This window comes from Miscanthus floridulus, chromosome 5 (assembly GCF_019320115.1).
Source record: "Miscanthus floridulus cultivar M001 chromosome 5, ASM1932011v1, whole genome shotgun sequence".
NCBI classification, from domain to species: Eukaryota; Viridiplantae; Streptophyta; class Magnoliopsida; order Poales; family Poaceae; genus Miscanthus; species Miscanthus floridulus.
Genome location: NC_089584.1, coordinates 14,191,588 through 14,210,697, shown reverse-complemented (window position 1 = coordinate 14,210,697; position 19,110 = coordinate 14,191,588). Strand labels below are relative to the sequence as shown.

At 48.8% G+C, this 19,110-nt stretch overlaps 2 protein-coding genes across 2 annotated transcripts; one reads left to right on the top strand and one right to left on the bottom strand.

Moving 5' to 3' along the window:
- Positions 1–4,518: 4,518 nt before the first annotated feature.
- On the bottom strand, positions 4,519–9,440 carry LOC136454268 (uncharacterized). Its single transcript, XM_066454747.1, has 9 exons — positions 9,261–9,440; positions 9,054–9,140; positions 8,017–8,933; positions 7,231–7,390; positions 6,562–6,804; positions 6,189–6,453; positions 4,979–5,064; positions 4,727–4,786; positions 4,519–4,629 (listed from the first exon to the last, which is right to left on the bottom strand). Exons 1-9 carry the CDS (start codon positions 9,438–9,440, stop codon positions 4,519–4,521), a joined length of 2,109 nt encoding a protein of 702 aa, XP_066310844.1.
- Positions 9,441–15,341: 5,901 nt separating this feature from the next.
- On the top strand, positions 15,342–15,938 carry LOC136451573 (histone H4). Its single transcript, XM_066452269.1, has one exon. It carries the CDS (start codon positions 15,416–15,418, stop codon positions 15,725–15,727), a length of 312 nt encoding a protein of 103 aa, XP_066308366.1. The 5' UTR covers positions 15,342–15,415; the 3' UTR covers positions 15,728–15,938.
- Positions 15,939–19,110: the final 3,172 nt, after the last annotated feature.

The following is a 19,110-nucleotide window of genomic DNA, read 5'->3' as shown; positions in this document are numbered from 1 at the left end:
CTGACGGCCCTCTCGCTCTGTGCAGAGACTAAGGAGCTCTTCCTGCAAATATGTCGAGACCCCGCGACCCAGGCTCGCACCCGAGGGGGGCTCGGCGAACAAACCCTCATGCGCGAGGGGCGCACAAAAAAGCTAGGGGAACTCCTAATTGCCCTCTCGCTCTGTGTAGAGGCTCGAGGGCTCTTCCTGCAACCTTGCCGAGACCCAGCCACCTAGGCTCGCACTCGAGGGGGCTCGGCAAACAACCCCTCCGTCCGAACAAAAAGGACGCGCGAGGTGGCACGAAAAGCCAGGGAACCCCCGACCGCCCTTTCGCTCCGTGCAGAGGCTTGGGGGCTCTTCCTACACCCAGGACGAAGACAAGCAACCTAAGCTCGCACTTGAAGACTCGGAAAAACACGATGAAGGGCATCGAGCCCATTATGGTCCAGGGGTTCAAAGGCTGGGCCCCCGAGGGTTTCGACAGCCGCCCTAGGGCAGCAGAGCCAGGGATGACTAGGGGCGAGCCTGCGCATGGTCGAGGCCCGAGCAAGCGATCGCTCGGGACACCCTAAGTCGTGTCCGAGACCAGCAGGGAGGTTTCCAAATGGGATCCCACCGTAGGGAGGCACTGAGCCACCGGGGCCCAGCGAACGGCCTCGGCACCCACTAGAGAAACCCTCTGGTACTCTTGGAGTGCGTCTCCGGACCGCTAGCTGACCCCTAGCGAACGGGGCTCGGGCCTCCACTCAGAATTACCCGATAACAGCTCACCGGGGGTGTCACTGCTCGCGCCCACCGAGGGTAGCATGGCACTCTTCACCCCTCCTTATGAACGAAAAGGATGCGTGAGGGCCACATAAAAAGCCAGGGGAACCTCTGACGGCCCTCTCGCTCCGCGTAGAGGCTAGGGGGCTCTTCCTGCAACCCTGTTGAGGCTCAGCGACCCAAACTCACACTCACAGGCCCGGTAAACACAATAAAACTCCTCTCACAACACAAGAAAAGCGCCTGGAGGAATGAAATCACTCCTCCAGGGCCTCGGGGGCTACACCCGGTGGGTGCGCTCATGCGCACCCACCGAGACCTCGAGCATGGAACACCATCCTATTAGGAGCTGCTGCGAGCTGAGTCTCGACAAAACCTCAAAGAGAGCGCTCACACTCTCCCTGAGGCTCGGGGGCTACTATCGGGTACCACGAGAAGGGGTCCCCTAAGCAACAATAAAAAAAATCGCTTAGACACCGTTAAAACCAAAGCCAAGGGACAACTGTTGGCCAAACCCCGGCCATGTCCAAAGCCACCCACCCTCTACCTCGCTAGAGGCCTCGCACGGAAGGCCTCGGCCGGCCTACCGAATCTTCGCCTCGCTAGAGGCCTCGCGCAGAGGGCCTCGGACGGCCTACCAGTTTTCCCTCTCGCTCGAGGCCTCGCGTGAAAGGCCTCGGCCGAGGAACCAATTCTCCGTCTCGCCCAAGGCCCCGCACGCACAGCCTCAGACGAGACACCGATTCTCCGCCTCGCTCAAGGCTGGCTCGGCAAAACAACCCCATCGCCTCCGCCTCGACCTACTTCCCAGACAAGACATCGCATCCAACCAGCGCGTTCGACTACTCCCACGTTATCAGCCGAACGACGGCTCGACATAGCGGCGTGGCTGACTGGACGCCGGTCACATCGAAGCCATGCCACCCGAGATGGGACAGGACAGGGGTTACCAACCACTGTGCTTGGTACTGTGCCCACGACCGGTGCCTGTACTGCGCTGTGCTACCTAACCCCTACCCTAGAAACTACACGGCGTGCGGAGTCAAGTCTAGGTTACTATAGCCTCGAAGTCAGTGTATAGAACCAACTGCTCCCTCCACGCCTCGGCAATCTACTTCAGGGTCTCGGCAATCTCAGGATTCGCGCCTACCGAGCCCTCTACGACGGCTTGGACTCGGCACCAATAGGGCCTCGGCTCTTCATGCAGTCAACGCACAATAACCAGCACATCGCTCGCTAGGCCCTGCGTCCAGCCATCACTAGAGCTCCCATGTCGCTCAAAGTTCAGATGTGACTGGCGCGTTGCTCCAGCACTTCAAGGGCAGGACCACTCCATCAATCATGCCACCATAGTAATAGGCTATAGGACTCGGACATGCCGCCTCTGTTCGCATGACGCCGCATAGCTAACACATGTATCACCCCTGTCCCCCCTTCAACTATAAAAGGGAGGGATTTGGGCCGTTCCTAGAGAGGACGAGAGAGGCAGACAGATTCACGAGGTAGACGAACACACACTCGATATTCTGTAACACATACGCTTCTCCGTCGCCTTAGACTAAGATCCCAAGTCATCCACGCCGCTCTACGTAGAGACCTAGGACTAGATCCCTCTCTTGCCCTGCTTGTAACCCCCTACTATGAGCATTTCGGTGCAAGGAATACAAGATCGATCTCCCAGACAGGATGTAGGGCACCCATTGCCCGAACCAGTATAAACCTTGTGTCTCTTTACATCACTATCCGGGATTATGGGCACGCAGTACGTTTTTACTAGTTGGTTGAGGGCCCGCTGGTCCAAAACACCGACACTCTCCCTCTCATGCGCCTGTGTGCCCGCAGCGCCGCCCCTCCTTTCTCCTTCCCGCTGCCTCGCACGAGTACCCGCCCACGACCATGACCTGGCCGGCGTCGACGCCTCATCGACCCGCCTCCTTCCTCCTTGTTCTAGAGCCACAATTCACACCCTCCAATGTGCCCCGCCATGGCTATGTCCGCCGGTGCTGAGGCGTTGCCCTGCTGTACATCCGCCAAGGGGCACACGCCGCCGCACCGCACCTCCCGTTCACCGGAGCCGCGCGTAGCTTCGCCTGCTAATCCACTGCCATGTGCGTGCGTGGCCAGGGTGCCATGGAGCGCTGCTGGCCATGCCGTTGGCGCCCGCGTACATGGCCGAGTCCGCCGCTACCCCCACGCGCTACCCTATGGCAACACCGCCGCCGGTGAGCTGCCCCTTTGGCTGGCGGATGATCTTCCCTGTCGTGCTCTGCTCTTGAGCAAGGGAAAAGGTGAGGAAGCGTGAATAGAAGTCTTTATTGGGTTCATTTTGTAAAAACGCTAGACTCATAGGTTTACAAATAAGGGCGTAGTTAATTTCAGGTAAGCTCAAGGGCCCTTTCGCAAATGTGCCATCGCCGCCTGCGCCACACTGGGCCGCGCTCGTCCACGCGTGAGCCGGTCTGCCGCGCTGGGCCGCTCGGGCAACATTTCCATGATGGGCTGCCCTCGCTGCGCCTAGGCCACGCGTCTGCGTGGGCGATCGGTCTCCGCTGGGCCGCGCGCGCGCATCCCTGCCTAAGCCACCTACGACTAGGCTGCCATGCGCCCGTTCGGCTGGGCTGCCTTGGCCAATGGTCCAGGCCGTGCTGGGCCATTGGGCCGAGGTCGTTGCCTCCAGCCTTTTTGATTTATAGAGCGAATTCTAATTTAGCTTGTAAAGTAATCTATCAAACCAGATTAAATGCTTAGATTCACAGAACATTTCATAGGGTGAAAATCTTATTTAAATTATTCATGGATTTAGTCTATAGGGAAAAACCATTTAATGTATCTCTAAAAATCAAAGTTGCCGCCAGGAACCAAATGAATCTGAAATTGTAAGGGCAAACTTAGCAGTTTATGTGATGAAGAAATGCTTATAGATAAAATGAAGATAAACGTGTGCATTCGATTAACGAAATTATCGGAACAATGTCTGCAAAAGTACGATCTACTTGTAGAAAGGAACAAGAAGAATAATGGATCACAGTGAACATTGACAGTCCAATGTATGAGATGTGATCATAGGTAAACTTAGCTATTTATCTAAATTCTAAAATATCAGTAATACAAGCTGAAAATTGGTGTTTATTGATAGACCTTGCACGCTGAGATCGAACTATGGAGAGGAAACTAACCAACACAACAATATCCTGCCATGTCCAAGAACTGCATTCTGCTCCCCATCTCCAATCTCCACCAGCTCCAAAATGATCGAGAACAACTCTTTAGTCTCGTACCCTAAAATTATTTCCTCAAGCCATCAAATATCATCAAAGTTAGAATGCTTAGGGAACTCAATCACATAAATTTCAGTTAATTGGTCAACAAGAGATACAGATAACTTTAAGTCAATTGGTCAGACATATGAGCGGCCACTCCAGCAAAGCAGCATCCTCACCTGGTGCGCAGGCCATGATAGGCGTGTTCGGTGTCATTGACAAAGAGGAGCACGGCGGAGAAGCCCTTGACCCCCACGGCGACGGCCGCCTTGTGGTAGCGCTCCACGCGGAGCTTTGCGAAGGTGACAGCGCTGCCCATGGCGCGCAGCGCGGCGGAGGTCTCGGCGAACAGAAGCTATGCGCTGCGCTCGCGCCATGGCACATACCCAACCAGCAGCAGCTCCGCGTGGTCCTCCACGGCGCGGCGCGTGTTTTGTTGTCGAGCGCCAGCACCATCGACTGTGCCTTTCGCGCCGCCTCCGCGGCACCCCGACATCGCCGCCCGCTGCATTCAGCCCGCCCTATTCTGCCATCGTCCAGGTCTAGCCGCGTCGCCATATGCCAAACTCATTGTAGCAGTGTAACACCCGTGGCCGCCGGCGTCAAGCCGTCGACGCGAGCACTACAAATGGCACAGATCAGAGGGAGAGAAATGCTGGTGAGGTAGCCCCTTGCCTTAGTGTGTTCGTATTGCTTTTCTTCGATGATGAGTCTCTTACAGAGTTCTGGCATTTGTACGCCGATAACGCGACGCTGGCATATGGCACACTTGACAGACTCTGATTACAAAACAACAATGCAAAATACGCCAAGCTAAAGAGAAGACGTCTTGTGCCCTGCTGTGTCACCTGTGACACTTCCCCCGTCGAAGAAGAAGCTTGTCCCCAAGCTGGAGCATCAAGAAAACGTTGCCTCAGCACATGATAATCTTCCTAGGTTGCAGTAGGTGGATGCAGACCAGTCCAGATCACCTTCACTTGAGGAATGGTTGCGTTCCCTTTCTTAACCAGACACCTGTCAATGATTTTGTCTGGCACAGCTGCTGCAGCTGCCAAGTCTGTAGTGACAGGAAGAGTCTCAAACACCGGAGTGCAATCTGGCACAAAAGGTTTGAGCTAGGAAATGTGGAAGACTGGGTGTATCATATGACCCTCCGATAAGTCCAACTTATATGCAATTGAACCCATGCGTTCCAAAACTGTATAAAGACCAAAATATTTGTATGCTAGCTTGGGAAAAGGGCGGTTGGCACTGTAGATTGAGTGCAGGGCTGTAATTTCAATAATACTTGATCACCAACAGTGAACTGACAGTCAGTCCGCTTCCTATCAGCCAGCAACTTCATTCTATTCTGAGCCCTTGCTAAATTTTGCTTGATGGACTGCAAATGAAGTTCCCTATTTTGAATGACCTCAGCTACTGATGGAGAAGTATTTGGTGGTAGCTAAGGGACTGCACCTACATTTGGTTCATACCCATAAAGGGCCTTGAAAGGGGAACAACCGAGGGAACTGTGATAAGATGAGTTATACCACAATTCAGCTAGGGACAGCCAAGATTTCCAGGCCTTGGGAGAGTCTTGCACTGAACATCGGAGAAACATTTCCAAACACTGATTTATTCTCTCCATTTGTCCATCAGTTTGAGGATGATAGGTTGTGCTCAAGGCTAGATTGACTTTGTACAACTTGAACAGTTGTGTCTAGAATTGGCTGACAAACACTGTATCTCGGTCACTGACAATAGAGTTGGGTAAACCATGCAACTTGACCACATTATCTAGGAATACCTGAGCTATAGTGCTGGCAGTGTAAGGATGCTTAACTGGAATAAAATGGGCATACTTAGTCAGCCTGTCCACAACCACTAAAATGACACTGTAGCCTTCAGATTTGGGTAAGCCTTCTATAAAATCCATAGAAACATCTCTCCAAACCCCTTCTGGCACCGGCAAGGGTTGCAACAGACCAGCTGGATGTTGTAATGAATGCTTAGCATGCTGACAGACTGAACATTGTTTGATATAACTCTCCACATCTTGTCTCATACCCTTCCAAGCAAAATGCTTCTTTAGTTTGAAGTAGGTAGGAGTAATACCTGAACGGCCTCCCAAAGGACTGGAATGAAAAGTAGCAATGAGTTTGGTCTGTAAAGATGAATTCTGGCCAATCCAAATATTACCTTTGTGTCTAATGAGACCTTGCTCTAGACTGAAACCATGAGGATCAGGGCTGGCCACAGCTAATTGTTTCATGAGGAGCTGAGCTTTAGGATCTATGGTGTAGGAGTTCAAGACTTCCTGAATCCAAACAGGCTGAACAGTGGAGACTGCTTGAATAGCCAGGAGATGAGCTACTCTAGATAAAGCATCTGCAGCCACATTGTCTTTGCCTTTCTTATACACAATCTTAAATTGGAGACCCATGAGCCGAGTCATAGCTTTCCTCTATAGTTCAGAGTGTAGGTTCTGCTCATTGAGAAAGCTCAAAGACTTGTGGTCTGTGAGAATAGTGAATTGTTGTCTTTGCAAATATGGTCTCCATTTCTCAACTACCATAATTAAGGCCAAGAACTCCTTCTCATAAATGGAAAGTGATTTGTGTTTGTCCCCAAGAGCCTTACTCAGATAAGCAATGGGTTTTCCCTGCTGCATCAAAATTGCTCCAATGCCATCATTACAAGCATCAGTTTCTAAAGTAAATGGTTGAGTGAAATCTGGAAGACCCAAGACAGGAGTTCTGGTCATGGCCAGTTTGACCTCATCAAATGCCTGCTGAGCTGTTTCAGACCAGACAAACTGCTTGCATTTGAGCAACTGAGTAAGAGGTTTAGTAAGTAGTCCATAATGTTGAACAAACCTCCTGTAATAGCTAGTGAGTCCCAGAAAAGCTCTCAGCTCAGTGACTGTAGTGGGTATTGGCTAATGTAGCATAGTAGTGATCTTGTTTTTATTAGTTGCCACACCTTGAGAAGAGATGATGTGACCCAAATATTCCAGACTGTCTTGAGCAAAAGTACATTTAGAAGATTTCAAGTACAACTGATGCTGTCTAAGGGTGGCCAACACTTGCTCAAGATGGCTAGCATGATATTCTAAAGTATTGCTATAGATCAATATATCATCTAGAAAGACCAACACAAATTTTCTAAGGAAATGCTAAAGGATTTGATTCATGATACACTAGAAAGTGGCTGGTGCATTAGTGAGTCCAAAAGGCATCACCTTAAACTGGTAGTGGCCACGATGTGTCTTAAATGTTGTCTTGTGCTCATCCTCTGGAAGCATCCTGACCTGATGGTAACCAGATCTCATATCCAATTTTGTGAAGAACTTGGCACCGGCCAACTCATCAAGTATCTCCTCAATGATAGGCATTGGGAACCTATTCTTGATAGTGAGAGCATTGAGTTTCCTATAATCTACTCAAAACCTCCATATTCCATCTTTCTTCTTGACAAGTAGGACTGGACAAGCAAATGACTGTGTCTGTGGCAAATTAACCCAGCTTGGAGTAACTGTTGAACTTGTCTTTCTATCTTTGATTTATGGTGGGGAGAGTAATGATAGGGTCTTGAGTTTACAGGAATGGAACCAGGAAGCAAAGGAATGGAGTGATCATAAGACCTTTGTGGTGGTAAGGTCTATGGATCAGAGAAAACATCCTCATACTATGTCAACACCTGTTGGATGGATGATTGAAGTGAAGTGGAATTGGTAGACTGGGTCTGATGGATTGGAATCTAATCCACTAATACAAATGCCCAAACATCATTGCCTTTGGTGGAATTGTAGACTTTATTTGCAGATATTGCTGTCAGCTACAGAGGTGGTGGATTGATGCCCTGTAATTTCACTGGCCGTCCATTCACCTTGAATGCAAGAGTTTTAAGTTGCCAATCACACTGCATTGAACTATGGCGCTGCAACTAATCAAAACCTAGAATAGCGTCATAGGGGTGCATATCCAGTACTATCATGTCAGATACCAGAGTATGACCCTGATAATACCTTTCCAATTGCTTAACCATTCTATCAGCCACGATCCACTCCCCATTTGCAAGTTTTACTTTGCGAGGGGACATCGGCACAGTTGGTAGACCAGCTAGTTGGGTGAACTGAGCACTGACAAAGCTATGAGAATTGCCACTGTCCAATAGAGTAAGCATAATCTTGTTCTTGACCCTAGATTTCAGCTTAATACTGTTGCTTATATCAGTGCTGGTCAAGGCATTGAGGGACAATTGACAAAATTGTTCTGGTAAAGCATCTTCGATGGCTAATTGATTGAGAACATCATCACTGAGTTCTCGATCCAGGTCATTCACCACCAGAGCATTGCTGTGTGGCTTGGTTCTCTTGGAACAGACCACAATATGTCTTGGTTCAAATTTCTCCCCACAGGTGTAGCACAATCCATTAGTTTTTCTGTAGTCCCTTAGCTGTCTATCCCTCCAAAGAGTACTAGAAACTGGTTGTGTCTTGGTCTCAGTCCTGTGTTGTGGGTTTGGCTTGTGAAGAATAGAAGCCTTCTCGTACTTGTTTTTCCCTCTATCAAGCACCTTTTGCTGAATCCTTGCAATAATAGCAGCTCTGTGTACAGTTGTTGGTACCTGAGGCTCAACCACTGCCCTGATGTCATCTTTGAGACCACTGACATAATGGGAGGTGAAGAAAAGATCATCATAATGACAGCTGTGCATAGTAATATCAAACTGCAATTGCTCAAACTTAGTAGTATAGTCCTCCACAGTTCCTGTCTGCTTGAGATCAATTAACTCAGTGAGGGCATTTCTATAATCATCAGCTCCAAACTGTTGTTCCACAGCCAAGCAAAAAGTGATCCAAGAGATCTTAGGATGTGTTTGTTTATAGGCCTGGTACCACTTGGCAGCATTGCCCTCTAGATGCATGGTGGCAGAAGACACCTAAAGCCTCTCAGGCACATTATAGATAGAGAAGTAATTGCAGCAATTGTCAATCTAGATTTTGGGATAAAGGTCCTCAAACTTGGGAAAAAACATTTTAGGCAAAGCATGATGAGGTACCCTTTCTTCCTTGTCTTGCTCCAGTTTGGATCTGTGATACTTGGACTGCTCAGGTTTCTGAAGGTTCTTGTCCTTGGCAAACATGTTCTGGAAGTGTGCCTCTTAATCACCATACACCAGGGACGATGAACCATGACTGGCAGAGCTCTTCTCCTCCTCAAACTGCTGCAGGGTTAGTTGAGCTACTGCCTAGCCATTAGCTCGAACTTGCTGAGCAATAAACTGTTGATCTGCAGAACACTTGTCAACCTTGGCGTTGTTTAACTTAATCTGAGTTTTCATCTCTTGCTGGACAATACCCATATTCGTCATACGATTGAACAAGAGATCGAAATGATCCATCACCTGGTCCCACTTAGACTGGTCATCATCAGCGCTCTTCGACATCTGATCCAACAGAATTTGGGTCTGCTTGGATGGTTTAGGATCAGAAGGCTTAGATGGAGCCGTGATTGAAACTAATGGAACAACAGGTTCGGTTCACACCTCCCCTATTGACTGCTCCTCACAACAACGAATCACCGCCGCCTGGAAGTGAGGCTCGACCGAGGAATTTTACATGGAAACAAATGTCCCACAACCCAAGTCGAAGGACACTTCCCCTCCGAACGCCACCACACCACAATTGAACCAGTTGGCTATGGAATTTTACACGAGAACAAGCGCCTCGCAACCCTCACCACTAATTCAAGCGTGCTAGAAGGAAATGGAGTGAGAAGATGGGGAAAATCTCACAAAGGGTTGACGCCACCGAATTAGACTGCTGATGTAGTCCCCCAGTCGAGAATCGTGTCGTAGAGGTTGGAACCACCAATGAACAGGTGGTGATGACGCCCGCTTGCAGTCGATTGTGGACGAAGAGAAACCCGTTGCAGTGATGCCACACAGTGGGATGGTAAGAACTGCAGCGGATCCAGGGATCTATGGAGGAGGTGGGGTGGATGGAAGGGTTGTAGATCTTAGATTAGACGAACTCGACGCCACTGGCTGACCCGATTCAACCAAAGGAGGGATTTACGGGACCTCTCGCCCATACCACTAGGATGCGGGGTGGAGATCAACCCATCGACCGGAATTACGAATCGAAGATTGAAGCCGAGCGGAATCGAGAGCGGAGGCCGAGGATAAACCGTCTCTAATACCACTGTAACACCCGTGGCCGCCGGCATCAAGCCATCGACGTGAGCACTACAAATAGCACAGATCAGGAGGAGAGAAACACCGGCGAGGTAGCCCCTTGCCTTAGCGTGTTCGTATTGCTTTTCTTCGATGATGAGTCTCTTATAGAGTTCTGGCATTTGTATGCCGATAACACGACGCTGGCCTATGGCCCACTTGACATACTCTGATTACAAAACAACAATGCAAAATATGCCAAGCTAATGAGAAGACGTCTTGTGCCCTGCTGTGTCACCTGTGACAAGCAGTCATCTTACAGGCAACAGTAGGCTGGTTCTGACGGAGGAGGGTTCGATCCGGTAGCGAGGAGGGGAAGATCTAGCAGCGCCGTTGCGTACTCACCCCTCTCTCGGTATTCACAGAGCGACGGGGTAGCGTGGCCGCGTGACTAGGCAGGGGCGGGCCGGCGAAGTCGGTGGGAGAAGGGCGGCCGGGCGGGGTGGCATGCGGCAACAGGGGAAGCATCGGGAGCGGAGGCGTGTGCCGGCCTCAGCCGCCCGCATGTCAACTACGGCGGCGCCCCAGCAGCAGCACCAGCACAAAGGCGATTGCGACAGAGCGTTGTCCACCGCCCACCGGCGCTCGTTGCAACATGTGAAACATCTGATCTACTTTTTAAACATACAAATAAAACATTTTTCAACATACTTTAAAATAGATGAAACACTTGAAACATGTGTATATAATCATAGCAACATATGCAACATCCAGATTTACTTTTGCAGCATCCATATGAAACAATTACAACATAAGTCTAAAACATCTTAAAATACTTGAAAATATACGCTTGAAAACATGCGTGTAACCATTGCCCTGTTCGCTTGGCTTATAAGCAGTATTTTTTCAGCCAACGAATAATATTTTTCTCTCACAATAAATCAGCCAACAGTACTTTCAGCCATGGCTTATCAGCCAAGGGAACAGGGCACATAGCAACATATACAACATCTAGATTAAACACTTGAAGCCTATGTCTGAAACACCTGAAACACTTGAAAATATATGCTTGCAACGTGCTATATTGTCATTGCAATATATGCAATATCTCAAATATAGTTTTGCAACATCTAGGTGAAACACTTGAAACATGAGTATGCAACGCCTGAAACATTTTGAAACACGACGTTGTCGGCAGCCACGACCTGCCTAATGGGTAATGGGGAACTCGGTAGTCAGCAAGCTCGCGTCAGGTGTTTCGCCCCTCGCGCTTGTGCCAGTCAGCGTGGCCCTTCGCTCCTCATGTGATTCTCCCGCGCCTGCTCGCGACCCAGGCTCACGCTCGCCCACGTGGCCTCGCTATTGCTACTCTAGCGCCGTTGTTCGCTCGGCCACAGTCGTCCAGCGTCGTTCACTCAGGAAATGGGGCAAGGCACGGACGCCATGGGGCGCGGCACGGTAGGGAGAGGGCACGGCATGATGAAGGAAGGAGGCACGGCGGGGCGGAGTGGGAGCAGGCGTGAGCGGCCACACCGCGGCGGACGAGCGAGTAGACGCACGGGCCAGAGAGAGTGCGGCCCTACGCGGCCACATGTCGGAGCAAAAATAATCTCTGGTGAAGCGTCTTAGGCCCTGTTTGGGGCAGCGTTTGCTCAGCTTCTGAGCCCAATAAGCAAATAATCCCGCACAAACGCCCTGCGATCTGGGCCTGATCGCGAACGCGCTTCCGCGATCTCCGGTCGCTCGCAACGCTACTGAAATCGCGAGCTCGACCTCGCTTTTCCAAAATCGCGACCGCGTTTCTCTCCCGATGCCAATCCTCCCGCGCTCTCTCTCTCTCTCTCTCTCTCTCTCTCTCTCTCGATCTCGACGCTCGCTCTTCTCCACCACCGCCGCCTCTCTCCAGCCCAGCCGCAGCCTCCCCATCTCGCATCTCGTCACCTCCCGGTCGCTGCCGCTCCTCCTCCCTCCCGGCTCCTCCACGCTAACGCTGCCGCTCATCCACGCTCACGACGATGGAGACGCTGCGGAGGACGACGACGCGAGCTCCGCCAGATCCCCAGCGAGCGGAGGCCACCACGCGAGCTCCGCCAGATCCCCGGCGGCCACATCCGACCGAGCCCCTGTCAGCCACCACGCGAGCTCCTTCCAGAACTCCGGCGGCCACATCCGGACGAGCTCCCGTCGGCCACCACTCGGCCCACATGCGGTGGTGGCATGCGTATGCGTGCGGTGGTGGTGGTGCGCGGCCACCACGGTCAAGTACATGCGGCCAGGGAGCTGAGCGCAGGGAGCACGCGAGCTCCGACGAGGTCCACGCGAGCTCCGACAAGGTCAATCCCCGTCATGGATGATCTCACGGCGGCCGAGCCGCTCAGCTCCGCAGCCACCCACTCCTCACTCATCTTCTTCTGAGCGCCCGTCGATCTCCTTCCCCACGCTGCAATCGGCCGAGGTAGCTAGCCTACGTGAATCCCCTACCTCTCCTCTCCCTCCCCATGCTCTTGGATTTGGAAATGGTGGCCGAAATCACTGTCTCGCGAAGCTCGCCGAGCTGACCATGGCGGCCGAGCTGACGAACACGAGCACCTGCACCTCCCGTCCGCGTTCCCTCTGTGCCTCCATGTCTATTTCCTTGCTTCCTTGGACTAGTCAAGAGAGAGTAAATGAAGGCGTACCGGTGTACCCAAATTGATATTATTTTGGACTATTACTGTATAGGGTATACAGGACAGATAATCTACTCGAAATAATCAGGACAGCCAAACGCCCAGTTTATTCAGACAGCAGATTCTCTATATCGTGGCTTATCAGATAAGCCTGCTCAACTTATAAGCGAGACTCAAAAAAGCTGAAACAAACAGGGCCTTACGGCCCCACTTCACCATGAACAGTGACGGGTGCTGTTTGATCTTTTTAGGAGTACATAAATACACTAAATAACTACTACTGAACTCTTTTCGATCGGATAGTCGGTCGAAACTTGAAAAACATCATTGTAAAAACAAACATCCATCTAAGCCCGTGTTTAGTTGGGGAAAAGTTGGAATTTGGCTACCGTAACACTTTCGTTTTTATTTGACAATTAGTGTTCAATTATGGACTAATTAGACTCAAAACGTTCGTCTCGCGATTTCTAACCAAACTGTGCAATTAGTTTTTTTTCATCTATATTTAATGCTCCATGCACGTATCGTAAGATTCGATGTGATGACCACTGTAGCACCTTTTTGGAACTTTTTTTTTTTTGAACTAAACACGGACTAAGTATGTGATCATATTTCTGCACTAGTGTATTTTTTTAGAGAAATATTTACCTCCACTAGTAGTAGTGGTAGAGTGGCGTGGAGCAAGCGAGCGGTTTGTGCGCTAGTGGAGTGGACTCGTGCTCGTGCTCGTGCGGTCGTGCTTCCTGGAGAGTTCATGTGGATTTGGGGCTCACGTGCTACTAGCTAGCCTACTCGTGAGGTATGCGGTCACGCGAACGCGGGTACGGCAGTGCAGGCGTTCTGCCGAGAACACCCGAACTCCCGAAAAGCGAACACAAGCAGTGTGCAACGGTCGCGGTGGTGCGTCTCATCCCCACAATGACACGGCCTCCTTGGTTCTTGAACATCACGTATGTGAACCTATAAATATTTTTTTCTTGATTTTTACGTTGGGATTGCAAAACTCAGATAGACCTTGATTCTTGAACATCACGTAGGTGAACCTACATTCTTTCCTTGATTTTTACACTGAGATTGCAAAACTCAGATAAAATTAGAGATGCAAACTGGATAGCCTACTAACCTATATGTAAACTTAATTTTATGGTTGCTCATGGCAATTTATAAAATAAATTTATATTCAGGTTCATGGACTAGCCCCACTTATATTCCCAAGATAAAATGATGAACAATGTATAGAACAAAACATGACATAGAAGTCAAAATTTCCAGCTCAAGCTGTCCATGTCATGGCTTGCAGCCTTGCACAAGCTTAAGGCTAAGGCTACTGTGAATCTGTGATATGCCATGGACTGTTTTTTTTTTCTTGGGTAAAGTCTCGTGCAAGACTGAAGGGTAGTGTGATATGCCATCGCCTAGATAAGACTGAAGGCTGGTGTGATATGTCATGGCTCATGGGAAAAGAGTACATATAACTAGAAGTTATCTCCAAAGATCCTGCGCACAAGTTACAAATATGCACATTAGTTCATATTAAACAAAGTAACAGAAATGTCAATGCTGACCTCTCAATCATCACTAAAAGGGTACATAGTATCATTTACACAAGCACAACTCAACTCCCGTTTTTTCGTTCAGAAACATCACATTAGCGTCAACTTCATAGATTGAAAACCACCAAGTTTATCGCAAACATACAAACCACTAAACCACTAAAAACAAGAAAGATTAACTAAATTCAAGGATGAATCTCAAAAAGAAGTACATGAACAACAAGGATGGTGAGTGCAAATGAGTGATCCTTCAGGAAAGAAAAAACATCACCTTACAACCTTACACATGCAAACATGCCCTTTCATGTCCTTAGGCGTGAGATCCAGTAATCATTAAATATAAAATACTCCATATTGTTCAAGGAGACTAACTAAAGTGTACTACATAGGAATGACCGAAATGTGGTTTTTACGGCTGATAAGTTGGCTGATACTGTTCTGTTGCGAGAGAAATACACTGTACAATGGTAGATAAGCCAGGCTGAGCCAACATTAATGTTTCCTTTATTTCGATTTCACGAGATCAGATTAGAAGGGAGTTGGCATTGATTTTTTTGAAGGCCTGGGAGCCTGCAAAGTGCAATCAACTTCCGTCAATTCCAGACCCACGGCCCATCAACATTTAGCAAGGCCCGCCACGGCCCCGAGGTCAAACCCCAAAATTCTCCGTTTCCCACCAGAAAGGCAAAAAACCAAACCAAAACTTCGGACGCGATTGCCATTCCCAAGCGCGCCCCGCCCCGCCAAAGGCCAAAGCCACGAAACGCCTGCGCTGCTCGATCCGCCCTCCCGCTCCTTGGCCAATAGGAGGCGAGCCATCTCCATCCAGCGGCTGGCACCATCCCTCTCGCCCCTCACGCGGATCGCGCCCCCATCCGACGCCTCCCAGCTCCTCTCCCGCCTCTATATTATCATCCCCTTCTCTACCAGCCCGTCCCCATCCAAGTCACAGGCTCGATCACCCCACCAACCAGCAAGGAAAATTTCCCCAATTCCTCCGTCTCCGCTAGAGAAGAGGCCATCGATGTCGGGGCGCGGCAAGGGCGGCAAGGGCCTGGGCAAGGGCGGCGCCAAGCGTCACCGGAAGGTGCTCCGCGACAACATCCAGGGGATCACGAAGCCGGCGATTCGGAGGCTGGCGCGGAGGGGCGGCGTGAAGCGCATCTCCGGGCTCATCTACGAGGAGACCCGCGGCGTGCTCAAGATCTTCCTCGAGAACGTCATCCGCGACGCCGTCACCTACACCGAGCACGCGCGCCGGAAGACCGTCACCGCCATGGACGTCGTCTACGCGCTCAAGCGCCAGGGTCGCACCCTCTACGGCTTCGGCGGCTAGGTCAGCCGCGTCCTGCTGTCGCTGTGGTTGTAGTGTTGCTGCAGTTCGCGAGTTGTGCCTGTCGCTGTGGTTCTAGTATTGCTGCAATTCGCGAGGTGTGCCTGGGTATGGAAAATGCAGCTATTGTACCACTGGACTGGAGCAAGCGTGTTGCATATGATGTCTGTTTAATATTGAGTCTTATTCTGAAGAAGTGGCAATGATTATGACCTGTTCAGGATTCCCAACATGCTCCATTTGACTGTGCTTTCGTTTGTACAAATGTGAGCCATTTCAGTACGGATATCAGTTCCATGACTTTGCCTTTAACTTGTGTCCTACGCACATTGCATCTCAGTAGGCTTATTTATTGCATACTCCCTCTGACAAAAAAAAAAGAGTTATTCTCGTTTCCTAAAAAGTCAATAATTTTTTAATTTTGACTAAATATATTTAACAAAATATTAATATTTATGGTACATAACTAGTATCATTAAGTAGGTCGTTGAATATGTTTTCATAATAAATTTATTTGGAGATATAAATGTTGCATGTATTTTTTATAAATCTAGTCAAAGGTAAGAAAGTTTGATCAACATGATTTTCGTAGTGACTCTATTTTTTAGACGGAGGGAGTACTCGATAGGTGATTACCTGTGTCTCCATTTCATTTCGATTAGTTGTTTCATTAAGGATCTGCTTGGATAGGGTTTGGTTTGTTCTGTAAAAGTCTGCAGAGTAAATAATTCACTTTCAGATTCAGCTGCTGATCATATGGTGCCATGGATACTTCTAGACAAATGAAGTGCCAAGTGTTTGCTACTATGTTCGATCAAAACATAGAATCTCCCTTTTCAACTGTACGTGGCCTTGTGCACACTCATTTCCATAATGTTTTTCTAGTGTTCATGTTTTCTAGAATGCAATAATTTTGATAGCATGCCCGAGATAACTTTGTTGTTTCTGCAAATAGTGAATGATTCATGAGTGGGACATGTAGGAGATACTGATCTTAAAGAGAACGCATACAGCCTACAGCTTCTGTTCCCACAGCCACCCTGAGAAGGGTGATGTCCTGTTGCAACGTCTTCCCATCTAGAACAAAATGATATGGTATCTGTGATAACTTTGTTCATACATAATCACTGTTTAGTGATGCATTGGTTTTTTTGACCTTTAATTAGGAGTTAAACTTCCAGGCTGCAAGTTTTCCTTTTACGCCCAATTTTATTTTTACTCAGCAGACCAATTCAGTATAAAATCTATATCTTTGAAAATATATCTACCTGAACTCAAAATTTATTGGATTCTCATGCTTATTGGTTATTGCTGAAACCATATACATTGCTGAACTATGCAAGGCAACGTCTACGAAATCCTGTAAGCAGCCCCACTCTCATCCTGAAATTATTTGGTATGGCAAACGGTAAATAGATAACTAACCTCTGTTATGGGTCGGTTCTAGGTAATTGTTCCCACATTTTTTGCTGATCACTTATATGGACTTGCTGTATGGCTTGAGTATTAAGAATATTTTTTTTGATGTGAACACATTCTTCTATGTTTTGTGGATTCCATATTCCGAATGGTAGGTAGGTAATATTTGACTGGTGGCTATATTCTGGAATCATACTTTCCTTATAATTATATGTGCTATCTATACTATAAAAGAGCGAAGCTCTCACCCTGATGTTTTGTACGCACCATAATTTTTGTCCCTTACATTAAAATCAGATCCAACGCATTTAAATCATCCACCGTGACCTGACAAGTGGGCCCAGCCAAAAAACTTATAAACGTTTACGCGTGATCAGCTGACGTCCTTTGTTTTTTCTTACGGAAAAAATTATACCCGCCCGTGTACCCACATCGCCCCCTCCCATCAATCAATCACGTAGTGCCGCGTCGGGTTTTATATCCTCCCGCCACCACTTGCCCGCCCTTCATCATCTACGGCGGCCGCGGCGGCATCGGCAGCTCTGTCTCACGCACAGCGAAGAAACGACACAAGATGGCGACCATCGTGAACACGACGGAGGAGGAGCCGATGCTGGCCGTGGTCCGCTTCACCGCCGAGCTCGCCTGGGACGACACAGGCTCGAGGTCACACACCCCGGGGTCACCCGTCTCTGCCTCGAGGCGTAGGGGCACATCCACGCGGGGCGCTGGCTCGACATGGCCTCCCTCGTGCTTGCGTCCGCCGACCTGCTCCTCACCTCCCCGTCACGCGTCGTGGACAAAGGCGCCTTCCTTCTTTCTCTCCCAATTCAGCCCCGTGCACCTGTGGCAGGGCAACGAGGACGACCTCGTGCCGGTCGTCCTGCAGCCCCACGTCGCCGGGAGACTCGCGTGGGTCAACTACCACGAGGCCTACATCCTACTTTATTTAGTAGCTGCTCATCTGTTCATCTGAATACTATGCGTTTTTCTAATTATATGCTCTGTTTGGCAGGGCTGAATTGATGAAAAAAGCGAATGGGACGTACTTCCCAGAGGAGGTTGCTATAATTTCATCAGCTGATGACTAAAGCACTAAAGCCTCAACCAGACTCGCAGGCTCCCGATTTCATTCATGCTGTTCTGCTCATGCTAATCGTGCCACCGACGAGGACCTTGCAGTTGCAGCCCTCAAAAGCACCATCAGGTCTGGGCTGTCCAGGTCAGATCTCCTCCTCTCTATCTCTGACTACCTCGCTATGCTACTCAGTCCTCATGGATCATGCATGCAATTCATAGTTTCAGTACACCAATGATGCCAAAATCAACAAGGAAAACCCAAGCATGTTTCAATGAGTAAAAAGTGAAAATATGTTTATGGAAGCTAGAGAATTTACTGGAATATTCTGTGGCTAACACTTGAAGCATGAAATCTGATGCTATTCAGAATTCTATATTGATGGTCTTTATTTGATTCAACAATTTTTTAAGCATCTAAACTAAAAACAAGCAGGCTATATCTTTCTGAGTGTACTGATATTTTTCTCCAAGAATTTGCATTGTGCTTACCTATTTATGGCAAGACTGGAGGTACTGATTCAGCGATATGCAGTACATTTGGACCTTTTTCTATTTTTTAGGGATGGACCATTTTCTATGGATACACCTTATAAGCACCTTATAAAAGTTAAAAGCACTGCAATGTTACACATTGAGAGTAAAGACTATGATGTTTTCAGTCATTGACTTGTATCTGCTTCCCCTATGATGGAGCATAAATAAAAAAAAATATATTTATTCACAATGAGTTTGAGTTTGAGATTGGTATGGGTTGTTAAGCATAAAAACAAGCAGGCTATATCTTTCTGAGTGTACTGATATTTTTCTGCAAGAATTTGCAATGTGCTTACCTATAAATGGCAAGACTGGAGGTATATTGAATAATCTACTGTTTCCGTGTATGAACA

Bases quoted from the DNA above. Each gene is read 5' to 3' on its own strand.
- LOC136454268 (XM_066454747.1), bottom strand. From the start codon at position 9,440: ATGTCGAAGAGCGCTGATGATGACCAGTCTAAGTGGGACCAGGTGATG. The intron at 7,391-8,016 runs GTATTATCAGGG...TATCAAGAATAG, and splicing joins ATGGTTAAGCAATTGGAAAG to GTTCCCAATGCCTATCATTG. The intron at 6,454-6,561 runs GTAGTTGAGAAA...TCTGAACTATAG, and splicing joins AGTTCTTGGCCTTAATTATG to AGGAAAGCTATGACTCGGCT.
- LOC136451573 (XM_066452269.1), top strand. From the start codon at position 15,416: ATGTCGGGGCGCGGCAAGGGCGGCAAGGGCCTGGGCAAGGGCGGCGCC.